The sequence below is a fragment of the Tamandua tetradactyla genome, chromosome 4 (assembly GCF_023851605.1).
Source record: "Tamandua tetradactyla isolate mTamTet1 chromosome 4, mTamTet1.pri, whole genome shotgun sequence".
Taxonomy (NCBI): Eukaryota; Metazoa; Chordata; class Mammalia; order Pilosa; family Myrmecophagidae; genus Tamandua; species Tamandua tetradactyla.
The window spans coordinates 33,131,914-33,151,964 of NC_135330.1; the positions used below are offsets into that span (position 1 = coordinate 33,131,914).

General features: G+C 33.8%; 1 protein-coding gene and 1 long non-coding RNA gene across 14 annotated transcripts in view; one reads left to right on the top strand and one right to left on the bottom strand.

The window, feature by feature from the left end:
• RALGPS2 (Ral GEF with PH domain and SH3 binding motif 2) overlaps positions 1–20,051 on the top strand; it is a 264,908-nt gene that overhangs the window by 212,006 nt on the left and 32,851 nt on the right. For all 13 annotated transcript variants that reach the window (XR_013174130.1, XR_013174134.1, XR_013174132.1 and 10 more), the window contains 5 exons: positions 6,115–6,252; positions 7,747–7,837; positions 11,111–11,178; positions 15,989–16,124; positions 16,894–17,045. Coding sequence is in view for 2 of the 13 variants with exons in the window: in XM_077157113.1 (XP_077013228.1) it covers positions 6,115–6,252; positions 7,747–7,837; positions 11,111–11,178; positions 15,989–16,124; positions 16,894–17,045 (585 nt within the window). In the remaining 11 variants the exon portion in view is untranslated. The remainder of the gene's footprint in view (positions 1–6,114; positions 6,253–7,746; positions 7,838–11,110; positions 11,179–15,988; positions 16,125–16,893; positions 17,046–20,051) is intronic.
• LOC143680684 (uncharacterized) overlaps positions 4,852–20,051 on the bottom strand; it is a 69,589-nt gene continuing 54,389 nt past the window's right edge. Inside the window, exon 3 of the long non-coding RNA XR_013174135.1 lies at positions 4,852–5,061. This is a non-coding gene — a long non-coding RNA (uncharacterized LOC143680684). The remainder of the gene's footprint in view (positions 5,062–20,051) is intronic.

Here is a 20,051-nt window from a genome sequence, read left to right on the forward strand (position 1 = left end):
AAAGAAATCACTTTACCTATCTCTGGCCCAGTTTCTTCTGCTATGAAATTAGGGTGTTGCAGAAGGAATTAATGATTGTTGAGTAATAGCTATGTTATTATATTTACATTAACTCAAGAAATGTTTATTAAATGCTTAAATTGTTTATTAAATAACTGAGGAAACACAAACTCAGACCTCAGAGGTAGCATGACTGAGGTTATATTAAAAGTAGCGGAACTAAACTACTAGGTAGTAGAAACTGTTATTTGAATATAACTCCGAAACATTATGCCATATTATGTCTCATTGGAATATATAATTGCTGAATGCTATTTCTAGATTAAAAGTTGGGCTGCTTCTTTTTGTGCATGCCATGTCCTTTTCCCTCCTTTGTTTTCTTAGTTTGGGCTGTTTTTCTCTTTCTGATAGACCCTACTATCAATTGTTTGTCTGTCCACATCCTTTATTTAAAGTCCAAACAATTTCTTTCTCTTTCACAAAATCTTCAATTCTTAAGTGTTTCTTTGAATTCCTGTAGTTATACCATGAGTTACAGATGCAAAAGCCTACAGAGGTAAAAACTCAACAACAATGAAGCAGCAAGCGTATTTAAATAAAGTAAACCAGAAGTGAGATAATGAGGAAAATGAGGGTTCTGACAAACTGGCATGTTTATGATTAATTTGAAGGGCTCTAAAACCTCCTCAGCAGCACCTGCTGTTGCCGGGAATGATTATGAGACAGCATTGCCAGATCTTCCAATTTTTCAGAAAGAGGGAGTCATTTTAATTTTTTCTGTGATAGTACCTGACTTTTAAAACTTTAGGACAGATAGACTACTAGCTTCTAGCCTCCAGCTTATATTATGTAATACATAATTATTTTGTATTCACTAATATCTTAATCTGGGGGAAGTAGGACGTAGTAAGTTCCTGATTTTGAGCTTTCTTACTTTAGCAATTAGTACTGTCATTAACAAAGTTAGGAATGGCAGGTATTTAGAAACAAATAGTGGGTTTAGTTTGGCATATTAAGTTGAAAATGAAAGTCAGGAGCGCAGTTCTATAGAGAGATTTGGAAAGTCATCAGTGGTTAGGTGATAATGGAAACTACAGAATTAAGATACTCCAGAGAAAGTAAATTTAGAATAAGAAGATTAATGACAGAGCCATAGAAAATATCAGCTTCCAAGGAGCATGGGGTAAAAAGAAGAATCAGAAAAAGTGACTAGAAAGGTTAAAGCCAGTAAAAAACAGGGAACTAAAGGGGAATGGTAAAAGTGCTGCAGAGAGATAAATAGAAGGGGGAGACCAAAGATGTTTAAGAACTTAATAATAGTGAGGGTATTCATGGCTTTGCCGCAGTGAGTTCATTAGTGTGATAGATGTAGAGAGTTCAGTTTAAACATAGTGAATTGAAGAGTAACTGGATATATATGAACTTAAAACCAATAAGAAAAAGACAACCTAAGAGAAAAAAAATGGGCAAAAGGCATTTCATAGAAATACAAATTACTAGCCTCATCTCTAATCAGGAAATGAAAATTAAGACAAGTGTTACCATGTTATACTCACACAATTAGCAAAATTTAAGAAGACTGATTAATACTAAGTGCCTTGGTTTGCCAAGGGTGCTGTTAGGAAGTACCGCAGATTGGTTGGCTTAAAACAACAGAAAATGTATTGCCTCAGTTTTGGAAGTTACAAGTCCAAAATCAGGGTGTCGACAGGATCATGCTTTCTCTGAAGTCTGTAGCATTCTGGTGGGTCTTGCTGCCTATCCATACATAACTCATTCTCTGCCCCCATCACAAAGCTGTCTCTCTCCCCTCCTGTCTCCTACTGTTCTGTCCAAACTTCCTCTGCTTGTAAGGATTCCAGTCATACTGGATGAAAGCCCACCCTGATTCCATTTGGCTTCACCTTATTAATTAATAACATCTTCAGAGCTCTTATTTACAAGTGAGTTCACTTCCACAACATCAAGGAGTTAGGGCTTGAAGATATCTTTGTGTGTGTGTGTGTGTGTGTGTGTGTGTGTGTGAAGGGGTGGCGCGCATGATGCAATTCGTTACACCAAGTGTTAGCTCAAACACGCATTAGTAGAAACTCTTACATCCTGTCAGTGGGGGTGCTACTTGGTATAGCTTTGAAAAACAATGTATCAGTGTCTTGTAAAGTTGAACATTAATATATCTTAGAGCCCAGCCATTACACTCCTGGGTCTAATTCTTGTACATGTGTTCCAGGAGAATTTACAAGACTGTCTATAGCAAAATGGGTGAAGGAGAAGTAACTTAAAAGTCTATCAAAAATAAAATGAGTAAGATATTTATATATAGTCACGCAGTAGTTTATTTTCAACGTAAGGAATGAATTATAGCAATATTTAACAACATGGACGAGTTTTAGAAATAAAATAGTGAGAGAAAGCAGTCACTGAAGGATTGATTGATTTAACAAACACTTAGAAATCACTTAGTATATGACACTGTTCTAACCACCTTACAAACGTCATTTAATGTAATTGCATGTGCATAAAATATAATAAAAAATAAGCAAGAGTAAACACTCTGTAATGCAGGGAAACATCTATATGTCTTGGTAGGGAGAGAATGATGCTCTTACTCAAAATAATGGTTTGCTCATAGATGTTTATGTTACTGTTTGATAAAAATACATTTCACGTGTTTAAAGGATAATTTTTTTTTTTTTTTTTTTTTTAGAGAGAGGGAGGAAAGGAAGGAAAGACAGAGAAGGAAGGAAGGATGGAAGGAAGGGAAACATTTTTAAACATTTTCTTGTTTTATTATATTTTGTTTGTTTGTTTGTTTTTTACATGGGCTGGGGCCGGGAATCGAACCGGGGTCCTCCGGCACGGCAGGCAAGCACTCTTGCCCGCTGAGCCACCGCGGCCCGCCCCTAAAGGATAATTTTTAAAAGATAAAACTTAAAAATATAAAACATACATATTAAAGATTTTGTTTAAGACATATTAATAAGGGAATCATTAAGATGTTACAACCATTTCAAACAAGAATTCATAGTAAAACACATGGCAATCAGGAATGCTGAAATGAATATACAGATAATTACAAAATCAGTCAATATCTACAGGACAATAATCAGTTAGGCATAATTCAAAGTTTTTCCAGATTTTTTCCTAACATATATAAACTTTTATGTGTATTAAAAACTACATTATGGGCCACGGTGGCTCAGCAGGCAAGGACGCTTGCCTGCCGTGTCAGAGGACCCAGGTTTGATTCCTGGTGCCTGCCCACGTAAAAAAAAAAAAACTACATTAAATATATAGAAATGAAGGATAAAAAAGAAGGCAGTATGTGTAGTTTTTAAAAATTTTAAAAATTTTTCAAAGGTGTTTGTTGAAGGGATAGGGAAGCAAGATTCCTATCTTGGGGAGAAGCTCAGATTTGAAGCAAGGGGTTCACATGTGTGTATGGGCTCTGGGAAAGGACCCAGTGAGAGATAAGCGATGGTAGAGGCAGCAGTGAGTGTTTTGAAGGATGTGGTAGGGATTATGTTCAAAATCAAGTTTAGAGTTCAAAAGAAGGAAGGGATTTCTTATCCTCTAAGATCTGAGGAAGAGGAAAGCAGCTAGGCTGTAGATTCATTTGGAGTTGTGGAAAAAAGCCTCCACATTTTTAAAAAAGGATTTATGGTGGGCAACTTAAAGAATAGTGTAAGGATTTACTGAATGGAAAAGGAATGCTACTAGGATCAGTGAAAGGATTGCCAGGCTCACCATGAAAAATGTTTTAAGTTAACAATACTAAATTGTATATTTAAAGTAGTTAAAATGGGAAATTTTAAATATAAATATTTCTAGGATGAAAATTTTTAAAAACCATAGGACTGTATAACATTAAGAGTGAACCCTGAACTAATGTATACTATAAACTATAGTGAATAGTATATTTATAATTATATTGTCTCAAACAAAGATACTACAATCAGACAATATTACTAATAGGGAAATCTGTGTGTTAGGGGCTCTATGGGAACTCTGTACCTTCTGCATAAGTTTTCTGTAAACCTATAACTTCTCTAAAAGTGTATTAAACACCAATTATCAGAACACTGCAGGTGACTTCAGACAACCGGGGGCTAGGGGGCTCTGCCACCCTCCCCACCCCTGAGCCCCCAGGTTAGACTAGCTGGAACCTACCCAGACCACCTGTGTTGTATGGTAGGTGGGACAATGATTGTATGGGAAGCGACTGCCATAGCACAAATCACACTCCCTCCTCCTGGCTCTGAGGATGGGACCCAGTGCCAGGGCTAGAGGACAGGGTGTCTCTGCTGACCGAGGGCCTCCGTTGAGAGAAAAAGATAGAAGGAGCAGGATGGCCAAGAGGAGAATGAAGGCTGGTCTAAACCTGGGCCGGAAATTTAGAAGGGCTGGATGTCCCTCCTCTGCTGGAGCTGTAGTTTTTTGTCAAGACGGGTAGAAAATTGCCCCTGTGTTCCCCTCCTTGGCCCAAGTGGGTGAAGCCTTTGGAAAGTGATGTAAGAAGCCTTCAGATCATGCCTTTCCTGTGTCCATAGGTTGGTGAGTCACAGATAGAGCTGGAGGTAGCAGCCACCAATGGACACCACTGGGAAAAAGGGCTTTACCTCACTCTCAGGGCCTAGGCCTGCCTCAGAGACCCTGGGAGATGGAGAGGAAGTTGGCTAGAGGAGAGGTCCCCCCGTGAGTTTTTTATTTAAGTCAGTATTCTTTGTTCCTGCCTGTAATAAAACTTACATCTTTGAAGAGTTAAAAAAAATCCACTATGCAGGGTTTTTCTTTTTCATAGACTGCAAGATAGAGCAGCTACCTTAAATGAATTTATAGTCTTGAGGGGGTAAGATATAAATACAAGAAAATTTAAATAACTGAAGAGATTATAAAGTCATAAAAGTCTATGAAGTGAATGATACAGATAATACATGGGTTTATTACAGAGGGTAATAAAAATCTTGGGCTACAAGCAAAGCCTCAGATCCAGCTCTGTCACTGACAGGGAGCATGGCATTAGACATATCCTTCAATATCTTTGGACTTCACATTCTCCATCTATAAAAAAAAAAAGAGGGGGTTAGACTAGATAGTTTCTGAATTCCTTTCATGGAATTTACAAGAAAACTAAAGCATAGTAGACATTAAACTGGATCTAAAAGATACAAGATTTGGATGGGCAGAAATGAGTCAAGAGAGCATTTCAAAGTAGAGAAAATGGCATGAGGAAAAAAAATGGGCTTGTTTGGAAGAGAGCGAGTTCACAAATTTGGTTACATTCTGAGAGTTGATGAACTTGGAAAGTGTAGTTTTTCTCTCCAACTATAGTAAACTATAAAACTCTTGTCTTACACAATTTATATGTGCATAGTAAACTCTGAAAAAATATTTTTTATTAAGTGGCCTTGCATATACAGGGCTTACAGTACAACCACGTTATTTGGGGGAATATGTTATTTTTGTTGGTACAGAGAACAAGGAATATGAACGAGTTCATTTGTAATCACAGGAACTGTTTCAGTAATCAGATTGTTGCTCTTTAAAGACATTTCTACCTGAAAGACAACTTTCAAAGTAGTTAAGGCATGAATGATAGTAGTTAATCAGTTCAAGGCCAGGGGTTACAGAACTAAAATATTAAATAACAACCCTGTGCCAGGCATTAGCTAGGCTGGCTAACTTCTTCAGGCTTTACCACAACTTGGAAAATAGGTTTCATTTGTATAGATGCAAAAACTAAGGTTCAGAGAGATTAAAATAACTGTCTCCAATAAGCAACTAGTCAGGGCAAAGCCAGTTCAAAGCCCAACTTCTTTCCATTAGTGCTCACATGTGCTAGAGTTTCTCTAGCCTCAGGCCATGCTTTAAAATGGTATCATAAGAAGGCGTTTACAAGAAACATGCATTATTTACATATCTGACTCCAAGTCTATGGAAATCTAGACCTCAGTGATCATGTTTTAACAAGGCTGCAGTATATTAATGACAATATATTCTAAATTCAACATATATTGAAATAGCTTTAAACAAGCCCTTTTTTTCCCTTCAGGATATCATGCTCTTCAAAACTACAAGTAAGAGAGCGCTCACTTTCTAATAACTTTGTTTCAGGTATCTATTTGTCAGATTTAACGTACATTGACTCAGCATACCCATCAACTGGCAGCATTCTAGAAAATGAGCAGAGATCAAATTTAATGAATAACATCCTTCGAATAATTTCTGATTTACAGCAATCCTGTGAATATGGTAAGTTTCTGGGGATTACAAAGCCATGCTGTTATGTTTCTTTATTCTAGCATCAAGGAGAATAATGACTATTTTATCACCTCATTTATTATTTAGCATTGTGTTTAAAATATTGCTTTTAAGGGATTAAAGTATTTAATATTTAAAATTTTTTTGTTTTATCTTTTACTTTTATGCTATTTTGTCACAACTTTGCATACAGAACACAAATAGTGTGTAAGTATTATAACCTCATGGTATTTAACCGTTTATAGTTTACAGAATTGTTTTCTGTTCATCTCATTTGATCTCCCTGATCTATTATGTAACTAGTTCTTATATTTTTTCAGTTGGGGAAGGAGCCCTTTATCCTAGTGACAGCTGACTAGCTTTCTTGAGTCAGACACTGAGTAGATAACCCATTCTCATCGATGTGTTTTATAGAAGGACACCTGAAAGAGCTACGCCAAATGATTGCAGATGATTGGAGGAGAAGGGAGGGGATTTATAAACATTTTTAAATGTATGGGTGCTTCAGTTTGATAGGGAATAAAGTTAAGTCGTTGCTATTTTCCAAATTTATTCCTTGTTATTTGAAGTTTATAAAACTGTATTAATATTTATTTTGCATGTTAAATTGAGACTATAGCATCACTATTAAAATTTTTATTTTCATCATTAATTATCAGAAGGCTATCACTTTTCCTTTAAACTTGGAACCATTAAAAAATCTATTGATGCTATTAAACATTTATTTTTAACACCAATGATCATTTTGTTTTTAGCAGGTTCCATAGATTATTTTCAAAGTGTTGAAAAACAGGGCAGTGTAATGGTGGCTCAGTGGCAGAATTCTTGCCTGCCATGTCAGAGACTGGGTTCAATTCCCAGAGCCTGCGCATCAAATGAAAAAAAAATGGGGTTACATTTATTTTAAATAAATTTATCTTAAAGAAACCTCAGAAACTTCCTGAAAGTATGGAGGAGAGATATCTTACTGGAGTTAAATCAAATAATCTCTTATTCTGTCCTTTCTTCAATTTTTTAAATATAACACCACATTATATTAATATTATTAAGATTTCTAGGTAGAAAAAAATGTTATAAATGGGACCTAGATTCTTTTTGAAAAAAAGAAGGAAAAAACGGTCTGAATATAAATCACAATGAATTCCCTGATTTTTTTCTATGGGATTTCTCAATTATGTGGAACTTTGTAAATAAAGCTGGTTTGAAAATTTTATACAAATGGCATGCAACTGTAATTTTCATCCAGGCTACCAGTACTTTCTGTAACTCATTGATTTCTCCATTCCAATCCAGGTAAGAGTTATAAGTTACCTTCAGTTTAACATCAAAAAAGGTTTCCTCAGTAATCTCTTTCAAGAGTTAATTTAAATTTGGCAGCCATGTGGCAAATTTAATTTACTTTTAAATATATCTTTCTCAGTTTAACTTTTAAAATTCTGGGTAAGATGTAGTTTATAAAGTAATTATTTTTTACCTTTTGCCTAGATATTCCTATGCTGCCTCATGTCCAAAAATATCTGAACTCTGTTCAGTATATAGAAGAACTACAAAAGTTTGTGGAAGATGATAATTACAAGTAGGTTTGATCTTCAAAACTGGTTTGTATAACTTTGACCTGTCCTACATCCTTCCATCTTAAGTTATTTAAACATTTACACCCCACATCATATTATATAAATACATAATACAGTAGTAAATTTACAATGGTAAAGATATTTACATGTATTTCTTTTTAGTCACTTGATATAATTGAGCCAATATACAAATATTTTATCTGTTCTTTTATGCATTCTCTTAAATTTGATGAGAATTGGTAAGTTACTATAGTGATATAAATTTCTTCCTTTCCTCATTTTTTTATGCACATTTATCTTGTATAGACTGAAAAAATTACAAAATTTACTCCTTTTTGACACATCTTTGAGCTTCTTTTCACTTGTTTTTGTGGATTGAGAAAATATGGAACTTTCTTGCTTCTGGATAAGAAAGCATGTTTCTTATCCCATATGATAGTGATTATCAACTTCCCTATTCATGGATTTCAACAATTTTTACATAATTCTGCAGAATAGAATTAGTTCCAATAAAAGGCAAGAACTTCTGGAAAATAGCTAGAAATAGTTTTTCTTCAAATGTTTAATATATTATAGAAGCTCTGGCTATATACTTAAATATACCTAAAATTTTTACCAGAAGTTTTTCATAGTTGGCTCATTTGAAACTGTTTAAGATCAGTGGATCAGCTTTTTAATATGGCATTGTTTTATGAGTCTCGCCCTAAGTTGAAAGCTTTTTGAGTTTGATGATCTATCACTTATTTCTGCCACTATTCCTCTCATCTCTCTAATTACTGATATAGCTACTGATATACCATTTATACATTATAAATAACCATTTTATGTAGTGAGGTGTAGAAGAGATTATCTTAAAATTCAAAATATGAGTAAGTTGCTATATCTGGCTCAAGAAAAATTGTTTTAAAAAAGTTAAATAATAATGAAGTCTAATTTTTGCATGGTTGTAGAGGATGGTAAAGTTTTACTGACTATAATTATTTAGTGAAGTGTGATTGAAGCTAATTTTTAATTTACTAAAGGATAGACTTAGCTATGTAAGCCATTAAGTAATTATAACTGTCAAGAAACTGACATGTGATACTTTGGTCATTGTAGAAAAGCTGATGTTTACATATTGATTTTTGTTTTCATGAGTAGCTAGAATCAGAGCAACCTTACTATTATTTGCATTTAACGAATACTTATTAAGCTTTTGCTACAAGCTAGTTGCTGGGATTACAGAAATGAATAAAATATTGTTCTTGCCTTCCGAAGCTTAGTTTATTTTGAGACACATCCACAAAATAGACACTTACAAAACCGTTCATACAATACTGTAATAAAAATATGCCTGGGGTATTATGGGAACATAGATAGGGGGAGACCTAACCCCATTTTAAGTGAGTAAAGTGAAGCAAAAGAGAGAATGGCTTCAAGAGATAGTGTCACCTGAGTTGAATCTTAACAGGTGAGTAGGAGTTAGCACCACATGAAAGGGTAAGGAAGGCATTCAGGGAGATGGACTAGGGTGAAAAAGGGTTCCTTGAGGGTGTTGGGGCATTATATTGGAGTTGTGTTACATGGCTACTAATTACACATTGAAAATTAGAGCATTTTAACATAAGAACTATTGAAATTGTTAAGGAAAAAGTGTTTTTATGATGAAGAATGCCGAAATAAAAATAACTTCGCTTACTCAGAATCATGTTTGGGGCAACTTCATCTCTATAGGCAACCAGTATAGATTTTATAGGTTATTTACATGAGTTTCTGTCATAATCAGAGTCTTTCCAAATTATTTCTTTTTCATGCTGAATATAATATTTTCTCTCATTAAATCAGCATCACTTTTTTGTTTTTTTTTGGTCTTTGTTTTTGTTTTTGGTATAGGCTGGCTCTGGGAATTGATCCCAGGCCTCCAGTACAGCAGGCGAGAATTTTACCACTGAACTACTTTTGCACCGCCCAGCATCGCTTTTAATTGTTATATGGTAATTTGATTTGTAGGCAACTGATACTGACTAACCCCTGCTGCTGTGCTTTTAAGATGTTTCTGCTTTGTATACTGCTGTCACTGCTATGTATAGGAATGTGATTACCCAGTAGCTCCCCTTCTGTTCCTTCTTTTGTCTTTCACCTACTAGACAAGCTTCAAAAAGTCAGGGGACACTTTATCTGCGTGGGCCTCCCTTATATTCCCATCACCGAGCACAGTGCCCAACACAAATCTAGTGTTCGGTAAAAAGTTATCAAATAAATGAATGCAGTTTAGTCTGTGGCCTAAATAATTAAACTGCTGCATAAAAAGAAAAGAAGTAGAGTTCTGATTAATCATATATCTATTTAATACATAGATTTTACATTATAAAATAATTGGAATGCAATCATATATAATTCCCTCTTAGATTATCAAAGAACTAATAAGTTTAAAACCTACAATATATTTGTTTATCATTATGAGTGTCACCTGTATTGTGCAATTTCATAAAAATTCCTGTTGATTAAATGCTAAACAGTTTTTATTAGTTTTCAGACAAATACTTAGTAGTATTATTCTTCTTGGGCATCACCAAAGCAACTGCTTCAATATCCAACTCCTAAAATTGCTTCCGTTGATGGAAATTAATATCTCTTTTGCTGTGGAACTCAAAACTGGTTATAATTAAGCTAAACGGAACTTTAGTTCCAACTAATAACATTTCACTTAGGACAGGAATTTACCAGGGCTTTTGTCAACAATCTCTTTACTTGTATAGGTCTTTCTTTTGATAAGTTGAGTTGCCTGCTTCATTGGGTGGTTTGTTGGTTAGTTTTTAAAAAGGTGTTTTTAAGATATTCAATGCTATAGTCAAGTTAATTACCCAACAATAAGGATTTTTCAAAGAGTTTGCATAATATATTTAATAATATATGTGAAAGTTCCTGAATTTAAGTGTTAGGTATCAATGTGGCCGCAAGTTAAACCATTTTTTAGTCATTCAACAAGTATCTTTAAATGTATTGAATTGTTTTCCAACTTTGGGGTAATTTTGGTAATTTGTGTTTTTATGTACAACTTTTTGATGTTTTTGCCCTTCCTTATATTTCGTAAAATAACCATAAGATTAGTTTTGAATGAAAGATTTAGGAGACCTTATTATTATTATTATTATTATTATTATTATTATTATTAGTTAGAAGGCTGAGACTATTTTTAAAAAATGTTTTTAGATTCTGTGAGAAAATTTGTGACTTTAATATTATTTTGTCTAATGTTAACAATTTTATGTGTTTTGTTTCTTTTTAAAATTCAGGCTTTCATTAAAAATAGAACCAGGAACAAGCACACCACGTTCTACTACTTCCAGAGAAGATTTAGTAGGTTAGTACATAGTTTTCTTTCATTACCTAATAAAAAAAATCATATAACCCAATAAAATAGAATATACTCTAAAGTAATTAAATACTTCACACATTTCATATTGAATACAAAAACATATTGGGGTATTGAAAACTGTCAATCCTTTCTGTTTGATTTGTTTGTTGTTGTTTTTTATTTAAAAGTTGCTGGTAATTTGTTAGTATTGCAGCAGCAAATATGTTACTTTAGCAAGGAAAATAGGAACAAAGTATTTTCCTTCATCAAGGAAAATAGCAACAGACAATGATTATTGAAGAAATCATTGAAAAGGGGCGGGCAACGGTGACTCAGAGGCAGAGTTTTCACCTGCCATGCTGTAGACCCAGATTCAGATCTGGCTGCCTGCCCATGTAATAATAATTGGGAAAAAAGAGAGAGAGAGATCATTGAAAAGAATTTTTTTTCAGATTCTGAATTCAGACTTGGCACTAAGCTTCATATTCTTAATATTTGAAAGCCTATCTAACATGATGAGAAAGAAATGAGGGAACTACTCAGGACAATATCTAGGGGGAAAGCATCCCAAACAGAGGAAAACATTTCAGTCTAAATCTTTGAAATTTGCTTCTTTTCTAATTTTTAAAGTGGCATTTTATAAATCTGTTTACTTTGAATTCAGTTTTTTAAATTCCCAAAAGTTTTTGAACATGTCGATATAATTCTATGCTTGACTTGTCCTACAAGTTCTTTACCTAAGATGAAGCTAAAATTAAAAGAAGAGAAGCAATGTGATTTAAAAGAACACTGAACAGCTAACATCATATTCTGTGGTAAAAGATGAAAGCTTTACCCCTAAGATCAGGTTCAAGAAAAGGATGACTCCTCTCATCACTGCTATTCAGCATTTTACTGAAAGTAGTACTCAGAACAATTTGACAAGAGAGAGAAAGAAAAGGCATCCAAATTAAAAAGAATAAAGCCATCCCTATTAGCAGATGACATGAACCTCTATGTAAAAATCCCGAAGAATCTAAGAAAGCAACTAGTGCCAGTAGATGGATTCTGCTGTGGTAGGATACCAAATCAGTACACAAAAATCTGTGGTGCTTCTTTACACCAGCAATAGGCAATCCAAAAAATTAAATCAAGTTAACAGTTCCACTTACAACAGCAGCTAAAATATTAAAATATCTAGAAATAAATTTAATGATAGACATAAAGGACACTTACATAGAAAATTATAAATCATTACTAAAAGAAATTAAAGACCTAAATAGATGGTTTAGATATTCTGTGCTTGTGGCTCGGCAAAACATCATGTAGATGTCACTGTTAGCCAAATAAATTTACAGAATTAATGCAATCCCAACAAAATCCCAGTAGTCTTCTTTGCAGAAATGGAAAAGCTAATTATCCAATTCACATGAAGTTCAAGGGACCCTGAATAGCCAAAACCACCTTGAAAAGAACCAAGTTGGAAGACAGGTTTCCCAATTTTAAAACTTACTACAAAAATTATAGTAATCAAAACAAGTGTGGTACTAGCACAAGGACAGACATATAGATCAATGGAATAGAATTTTGAGAGCCCAGAAATAAACCCATATTATCTATAACCAGTTGATTTTTAAAATTATATTTTTCAGATTCTCTCGTAAGTTTATTTATTTTTGTTTACTTGATGAACTTCTGGAGAGGTGCATAAAAACCTTTGTCATCAGAATTTTGAAAACCTCTCCCTATAGTTCTAAAAATACTTCTTTCTATGTTTGATACTCTTATGTATATAAATTTACTTGTTGGCCTTATCTTCTTGGTATACTTTACCTTTTTAAACATTTTTATTGTGGAATATAACATATATGCAGAAAAGTGATAAATTTCAAAATACACTTTAAAAGCAGGTAGTTATAGAGAACATTTCAAAGTATGGTATAGATTACAGTTCCACAATTTCAGGTATTTCCTTCTAGCTGTTCTAATACATTAGAAACTGATAAGAAATATCAATATAGTGATTCAGTAGTCACAATCATTTATGAAATCCTGTCTTCTCTGTTACAACTCTTCCTTCTCATTTGATCCCTCTCCCAGTCTTCTGGAATATTTGGACAATGACCATTCTAACTTTTTCCTGTTGAAAAAGAGTGCCAACATTATGGGGTAAGGGGATGCTACTAGTTGAAGCTCTTGGAGAGACTGCTGCCTCTGGGTCTCAAGGCTTACCTGGCATAGGAACAATCTGGAAAATTTAAGTTTCTGAAAGTAATCTTTGTGAGTGAAACTTTTATAGAGCCATGGGTAGTCTTTAGGATTTTCAGGAATTCTGTTGGTTGGGGCTTGGCATACCATGGCAATTAGCAATATCTGGCTGAAGTTTGAATAAGAGTAGCCTCCAGAATAGCCTCTTGACTCCATTTGAAACCTCTTAGTCGCTGATACCTTATTTTGTTACATTTCTTTTCCCCCTTTTAGTCAGATGGGCCAATTGATTTTTGACAAGAGAGTCAATTCCACTTAATAGGGAAAGAACAGTCTCTTCTGCAAGTGGTCCTGGGAAAACTGGACATCCACATGCAAAAGAATGAAAGTGGATCCCTCCCTCAAACCATTTTAGAAAACTAACTCAAAATGGATCAACAACCTAAATATAATAGCTAAAAATATAAAATCTTAGAGGAAAACTTAGGAAAATGTCTGCTGGACTTTGTATTAGATAATAGAGTCTTAGACTTTACACCAAAATATGGCTAACAAAAGAAAAAATAGATAAATTCAGTTTCATCGAAATTAAAAAGTTTTGTGCACCTAAGGACATTATCAAGGAAGTGAAAAAACAACCAACAGAATGGAAGAAAATATGTGAAAATTATATGTCCCATTCTGGATTTAATATTCAGAATATATAAAGAACTCTTACAACTCAGCAACAAAAAGGTAGCCCAATTTTAAAATGGGCAAAGCACTTGGATAGACATTTCTCCAAAGAAGATGTAGAAATGGGCTATAAGCACATGGAAAAATGCTCAATATTATCAGCCATTAGGGAAATGCAAATCAAAACCACTATGAGATACTACTGCACATCCATTAGAATGGCTATTATTTAAAAAGTGGAAAATAAACACTGGTTAGGATGTGGAGAAATAGGACTCCTTGTTCGTTGTTGGAGGGAATGTAAAACGACGCAGTCACTGTGCAAAACAGTTTGGCCATTCCTCCAAAAGTTAAACATAGAACTGCCATACGTCCCAGAAATTTCACTTCCAAGTATATACCCAGAAGAATTTAAAGTACTGACTTGGACAGATGCCTGTACACCAGTGTTAATAGCAGCATCATTCACAGTATTAAAAGCAACTCAAATATCTGTCAACAGATGAATCAATTTTAAAAATGTGGTATATACACGCAAATGATTGAAGTTCTCAACATGGCACTACATGGATGAACCTTGAAGATATGCTGAGTGAAATAAGTCAGACACAAAAAGACAGATATTGTATGATTCCATTTATATGAACAGCTAGACTATCCAAGCACATAGAGACAGAAAGTAGATTAGAGGTTACTAGGTGCAGTGAAGAGGGGTAATCAGAAGTTAATGCATAATGGGTATAGAGTTTCTGTTTAGGGTAATGGGAAAGTTCTGGTAATTGATGATGATGATTGTAATGCAACATCGTGAGCATGATAATGGTTTGCTTGGGAGTGAGTGATTGAAATGAGAAGTTTATGTTGTATCTATATGTTTAAACAATTTTAAAAAAGAGCATGCTAAACTAAAGAGACTGTGACAATTAAATGCAGTACATGATCCTGAACTGTATTTAATAATGGATGGGGAAGGGTCCAAAAGGACATTATTGGAACAACTGAAAAAATTAGAATGTAGACCGTAAGCTTTAGCTTAAGGTGGTGGTTACATCAGTGAATATCCCAGTTCTTAAAGGGAAATGTGCTTAGAATTATTATATGTTCAAGGAGCACATAATATGTTGATGTATACAACTTATTCTCACATGTTTAGAAAATTCATTGATAGGTGGGCGGATGGGAAGATGAATTGATATATAGATAAGTAATGGATAGATTGAGTGATACAGCAAATGTAGCAAAATGTTAAAATTGGTGAATCTGGTACAGGGAAAGGGTGGAGGGAGTATGTTAGAGTTCTCTATATGGCGTTGGTATTATTTTTGCAACTGTCCTGTAAGTTTGAAATTATTTCAAGATAAAGAGTTTAAGGGGAAAAAATAAATCCATGAGCTAGGACTCAGAAGACCTAGATGTTTAATATTTTATCTGTGATGTGAGATCCTTAGCAGATATCCTCTCTTTCTGCTTTTTTCTTTGTAAATGGGGAAAATAGTTATGCTACCTACTTATACTTAGAGCAAGTAGGATACCTAAAAATTTTTATATGGTGTGTGTTTTGTGTTTTAGGACTCAGAAGATAGGTCTGTTTGTTGTTGTTCTTTTGTTTTGTTTTGTTTTTTTATATGCTATATGGCAGGGTCACAGTTCATTCTTTTTCCATGTGGATATCCCATTTGTGCAGCACCATTTTTTGAAAATTTTTTTATTGTTTGTTTTTGTTGGTTTCTTTTGGGAAGTGCATGGGATGGGAATCAAACCCCGGTCTCCCGCATGACAGAGAATTCTACCCACCCCAAGAAAATAGATTTTTCTCATCCTCAGTCAAATAAATAGAGCTACCACTAATATTACCTTAAAATAGAAACTACATTTCATATTTTATCTGAAGGGATTAAAAATAAACATTCTTTTAAAACCATTTGAAAATGTGTCTCTTTTTCTTAACCCTAAGGTCCAGAAGTAGGAGCATCTCCACAAAGTGGAAGAAAAAGTGTGGCAGCTGAAGGAGCCTTGCTACCACAGACACCCCCATCCCCTCGGCACCTGATTCCACATGGACATAGGAAGTGCCATAGCTTGGGTTATAAGTCAGCATTTTTTAATTTTATCTTTCATATTTTTAAGTTGTTTATAGGCCGGTTGATTTTGTATTTACTTTCTTAGTGTTTTTGCATAGTTTCCTTGTATGATAGTCTTAACCCTGATTCAGTAAAATATCTTATTTGCATTTATTTCTCCTCTTGCCTGTATTTGGAAATGAGCTTTTCTCAACAGTATTTTCACATGAACCTTACAGAGAGCTATCATAAATACAATTTTTCTTTTAAATTATAACCTTTCTATGAAGACAGTCATTGCTTGCCTTTATCAGCATAAGTTATCATAAACTAAGGTCTATAAAAATTATTCTTTTCATTCCTAAATATGAAGAAAGGGAAAATGATTTTTTGATTGTTTAATTACTTTTATAAGGTTGACTTCTCAAAACGGGGACCATGGTTCACCTTTGCCATGATTTTTGTTAAAATTTATGTTTATTCTCCAAAAGTGAATGTGAAACCATTTTTTAAATGAAACTGAGACTCAAGAAGAATTAATTTTAAATATTCTCTATTTACTTAACATAGATATGTATATAACCTGGCCAGATTTCATCAAACAGATTTCATAAAACATGAACTACTAGATTGAGACTTTTAATGGTAAAAATCTGTGTGTTCATTAGTATCAGAGTTCAAAAATAAATTTAGGACAGCAGGGAAATCTTTTGTATCTTAAATTTATATAAAAAGCATATTTTATATCCTGAATTAGGAACAGTAATAAAAGATATGAAAAATATTTCTCTGTTTCCAGTTTCATTCATAAAATGAACACAGCAGAATTTAAGAGTGCAACGTTCCCAAATGCAGGGCCAAGGCATCTTTTAGATGATAGCGTCATGGAGCCCCATGCACCATCTCGAGGCCAAGCTGAAAGTTCAACACTTTCTAGTGGAATATCAATAGGTGAGAAATATTTCTCTGAGGGGGTTCCAAACTTAAATACAATATTTGTAACAAAGTGATTAACTCTACAACATATAGGGAAAATTCAGTAAAAGTAAAGCAGCAATTAGATGCAGGATCCTCTTACTAGTAGCTACTGTGGTTAATAATTCATAGTTGTTTAAAAGGTGCTTGATATTCTTGAGGATTGAGAAGAAAAGAATGATTAACTGCATGCAGTTTGGATGTGGGAATTAAAAGGGCAGAATCAAGTATCACTCCCAAGTTTCTTAGATTATGCAGCTAGCATAGAGGGTGATGCTATTTACCAAGGTAAAGAAGACTGGAACAGTAATCATGCTTAGAGGACGATCAGGTGTCTGTGAAGGATTGCACGGTTGGGGAATGAAGAGTTCCATTTTGAACATGTTTAGTCCTTATGGGTATATAAGGTGGGTAGTTGGAAGAATGGGTTATCAAAGGAAACTAAGAAGGAGGGACCAGTGAAGTAGGAGACAAAAACGGTGTGTGATATCACAAAAACAAGTAGAGGAAGGATGTCAAGGAGGGAAGTGTTGAATGTATCAAATACAAAGAAGAGGAGTAAGATGAGAACCAGGAATTGAGTGACCAGTGGATTTGGTGAGATAAAAGTTATTGATGACCTTAATAAGAGTTGCTTCATAAACTAACGAGAGCAAAGCCCTGGTTTGAGAATGAGACATGAGGAAATAGAGCACAGGTGTTATGAGTGGGGGAAGAAAATTGGAGTCATACTGGAGAGGGATATAAGGTTCAGAGAGGGATTTATTTTTTTTCTTTAAACTTGTATTTATTTTCTGAATCTTCTAGAGCATTATTTCTTTTTATAATTAGAAAATATCCATACAATGCTATTATTATGTTTGAAAAGAAATAAAGAAGGAAAGTGTCTTCCTCTGTGATTAAATGCCAGGTTGTGAGTCAGGCTAAGCCTATTAATGTTAATGTGGCTGTCTCAATATTGGTGAAGGTCAGGAGAAAGAGATAAGAAAGAAGATTCATTTTCTTGTCATACTGACTTCCTTAACTCTTGAGAGTTCCAAATCCTGAAAGAGAAATTGCTGTAGGGCTTTCCAGCCCATTCAGCTGTTGTTTATTCTGATGTTCTCCTTTTTGTAAATACAAATGATTAATTGATGAAAACAAAATTGAAACAGAAGACAAGTTTGTCACCTGAAACACCTCTTCATTATTTTAGTGTGTTACCTGTATGAAAATATCAACTTCAACCTGAAAAATAATACAGAGAAGAATTTTACAAATGTGAAACAAAGAACTTTTTTCCAATTAAAAATTGGTTATCACGCATACCAAGTAAAGCAAAAAATAATTTTTTAAATTATGAGTCTCGATTAAGTACATGGTATTTGGCTTTTTCCCAACATAACTGTTATCCTATAATGATTATTACTTTTTTATTTGTGGCTTTTACTTTATTTAAATGTTGTTTTGGTTATCATAAAATAGTTTTCTAGTTATTTCATTCAGTTATAGTTAATGCCTCCATAGGGACTTTTGTCCTTTAGAGCAGAAATAAGCTATTTACTTTTTGCCTTTGTATTTATTTTTAATTACTCTCGGGTCTTTAAGTAGATAAACAATAAAAGACTGTTACATCCTTATTTGTAAATTAAGAACATAACATATATACATTTACCAGGATTTTTTTTTCAAAGCTTTAAAAATCTGAAAAGGTAGATACGCTTACTGGGATTTTTGTTTCAAAGCTTTAAAAATCTGAAAAGGTAGTAAGTCTGTAACCATAAGATGGTGGTATTAAAACCGTGTTTGTAAACACATACACACACTGAGAAAATTGTTGATTACAAAAGAGATTTTTCCTTAGTTGTAACTTTTACTTGCAATATTAATCTACAATACAGACTTTGAGAATATACTATGGAAAAAGTAACCAATACTTGGGCAATAACCTAAAATATTCTCAAGTATGGTAAAAACATCCTAGACAACCTAGAGTAGTCTTGCCTGACAAAGTAGGTATATCTGCTCTCAACTTAATGCTTCTGGAAAATCTTGTATTTTTTACAAATATGTCATGCTAATTATGCTTAAATTTGCAGTCTTTCACACTTAATGGTACAGATCAAAACAGAGTCTCTAAGACTTCAACCCTATTCTCACCGTCATCCAAAGGTTACCTCGAGATTCCTCATCTAAACCATGCAACACAGAATATTATTTCAGTGATTGTTCTCAGTTCTTCCAAAGACACTACATAACTAGTACCATTCTAGAAACATAGGAGAGGGGTTAATCCATCCCATGAATGGATACTGGAGGACATTAAGAGTATGTTTCTGCCATGGAACCCTGGTTGTGAAAGTCTGATAGACAGTTTAACTCTATACATAGGGAGCATATTAGTCATCTCATTTTTATTGAAAGCCAGAATTATCTTTAAAATAAATCTTTAATCCATCTAAGCTGTTTGGGACTCTAAATTCATTCCCCTCAAGTTTTCTCCAGCTAATTTAAAACTGTGTTTAGAGACTATTTCAGCTGATATTCTGGCCAAAGAGAAAATTATTGCACTGTAATAGCGCTAATTTTTTTTTTCAATTTAAGGATTCCATCTTCTTCTACCTTAACTTTAAAGGTAGAGAATTGAATTTCATTCTTTCATAAAGTTTTTCATACTTAGGGCAGAAATGGCTTTAAATTTTTTCCTTGGAATACCAAGGAAAAGATATATCTCTGAATCTCTAATCATTTCATAATTATAGTGCTCTTAAATTATGACAGACCTAATAAGGAAAAAATGTGCTTATGTATATTCTCTGGTGATAGAAAAGTTCTTTATTAACTTAATGAATCTGAGGTTTAAGTAAACATACCTGCAATATAATGAAGAATTAATATCTGGAAGTTTACCACAGAAAATGTGATTATCATTTTATGAGAACACTTAGAAAATTTCTTTTTAAAATGTAAAATCCAAACTGGAAAAGTAATTCAATATTTTAA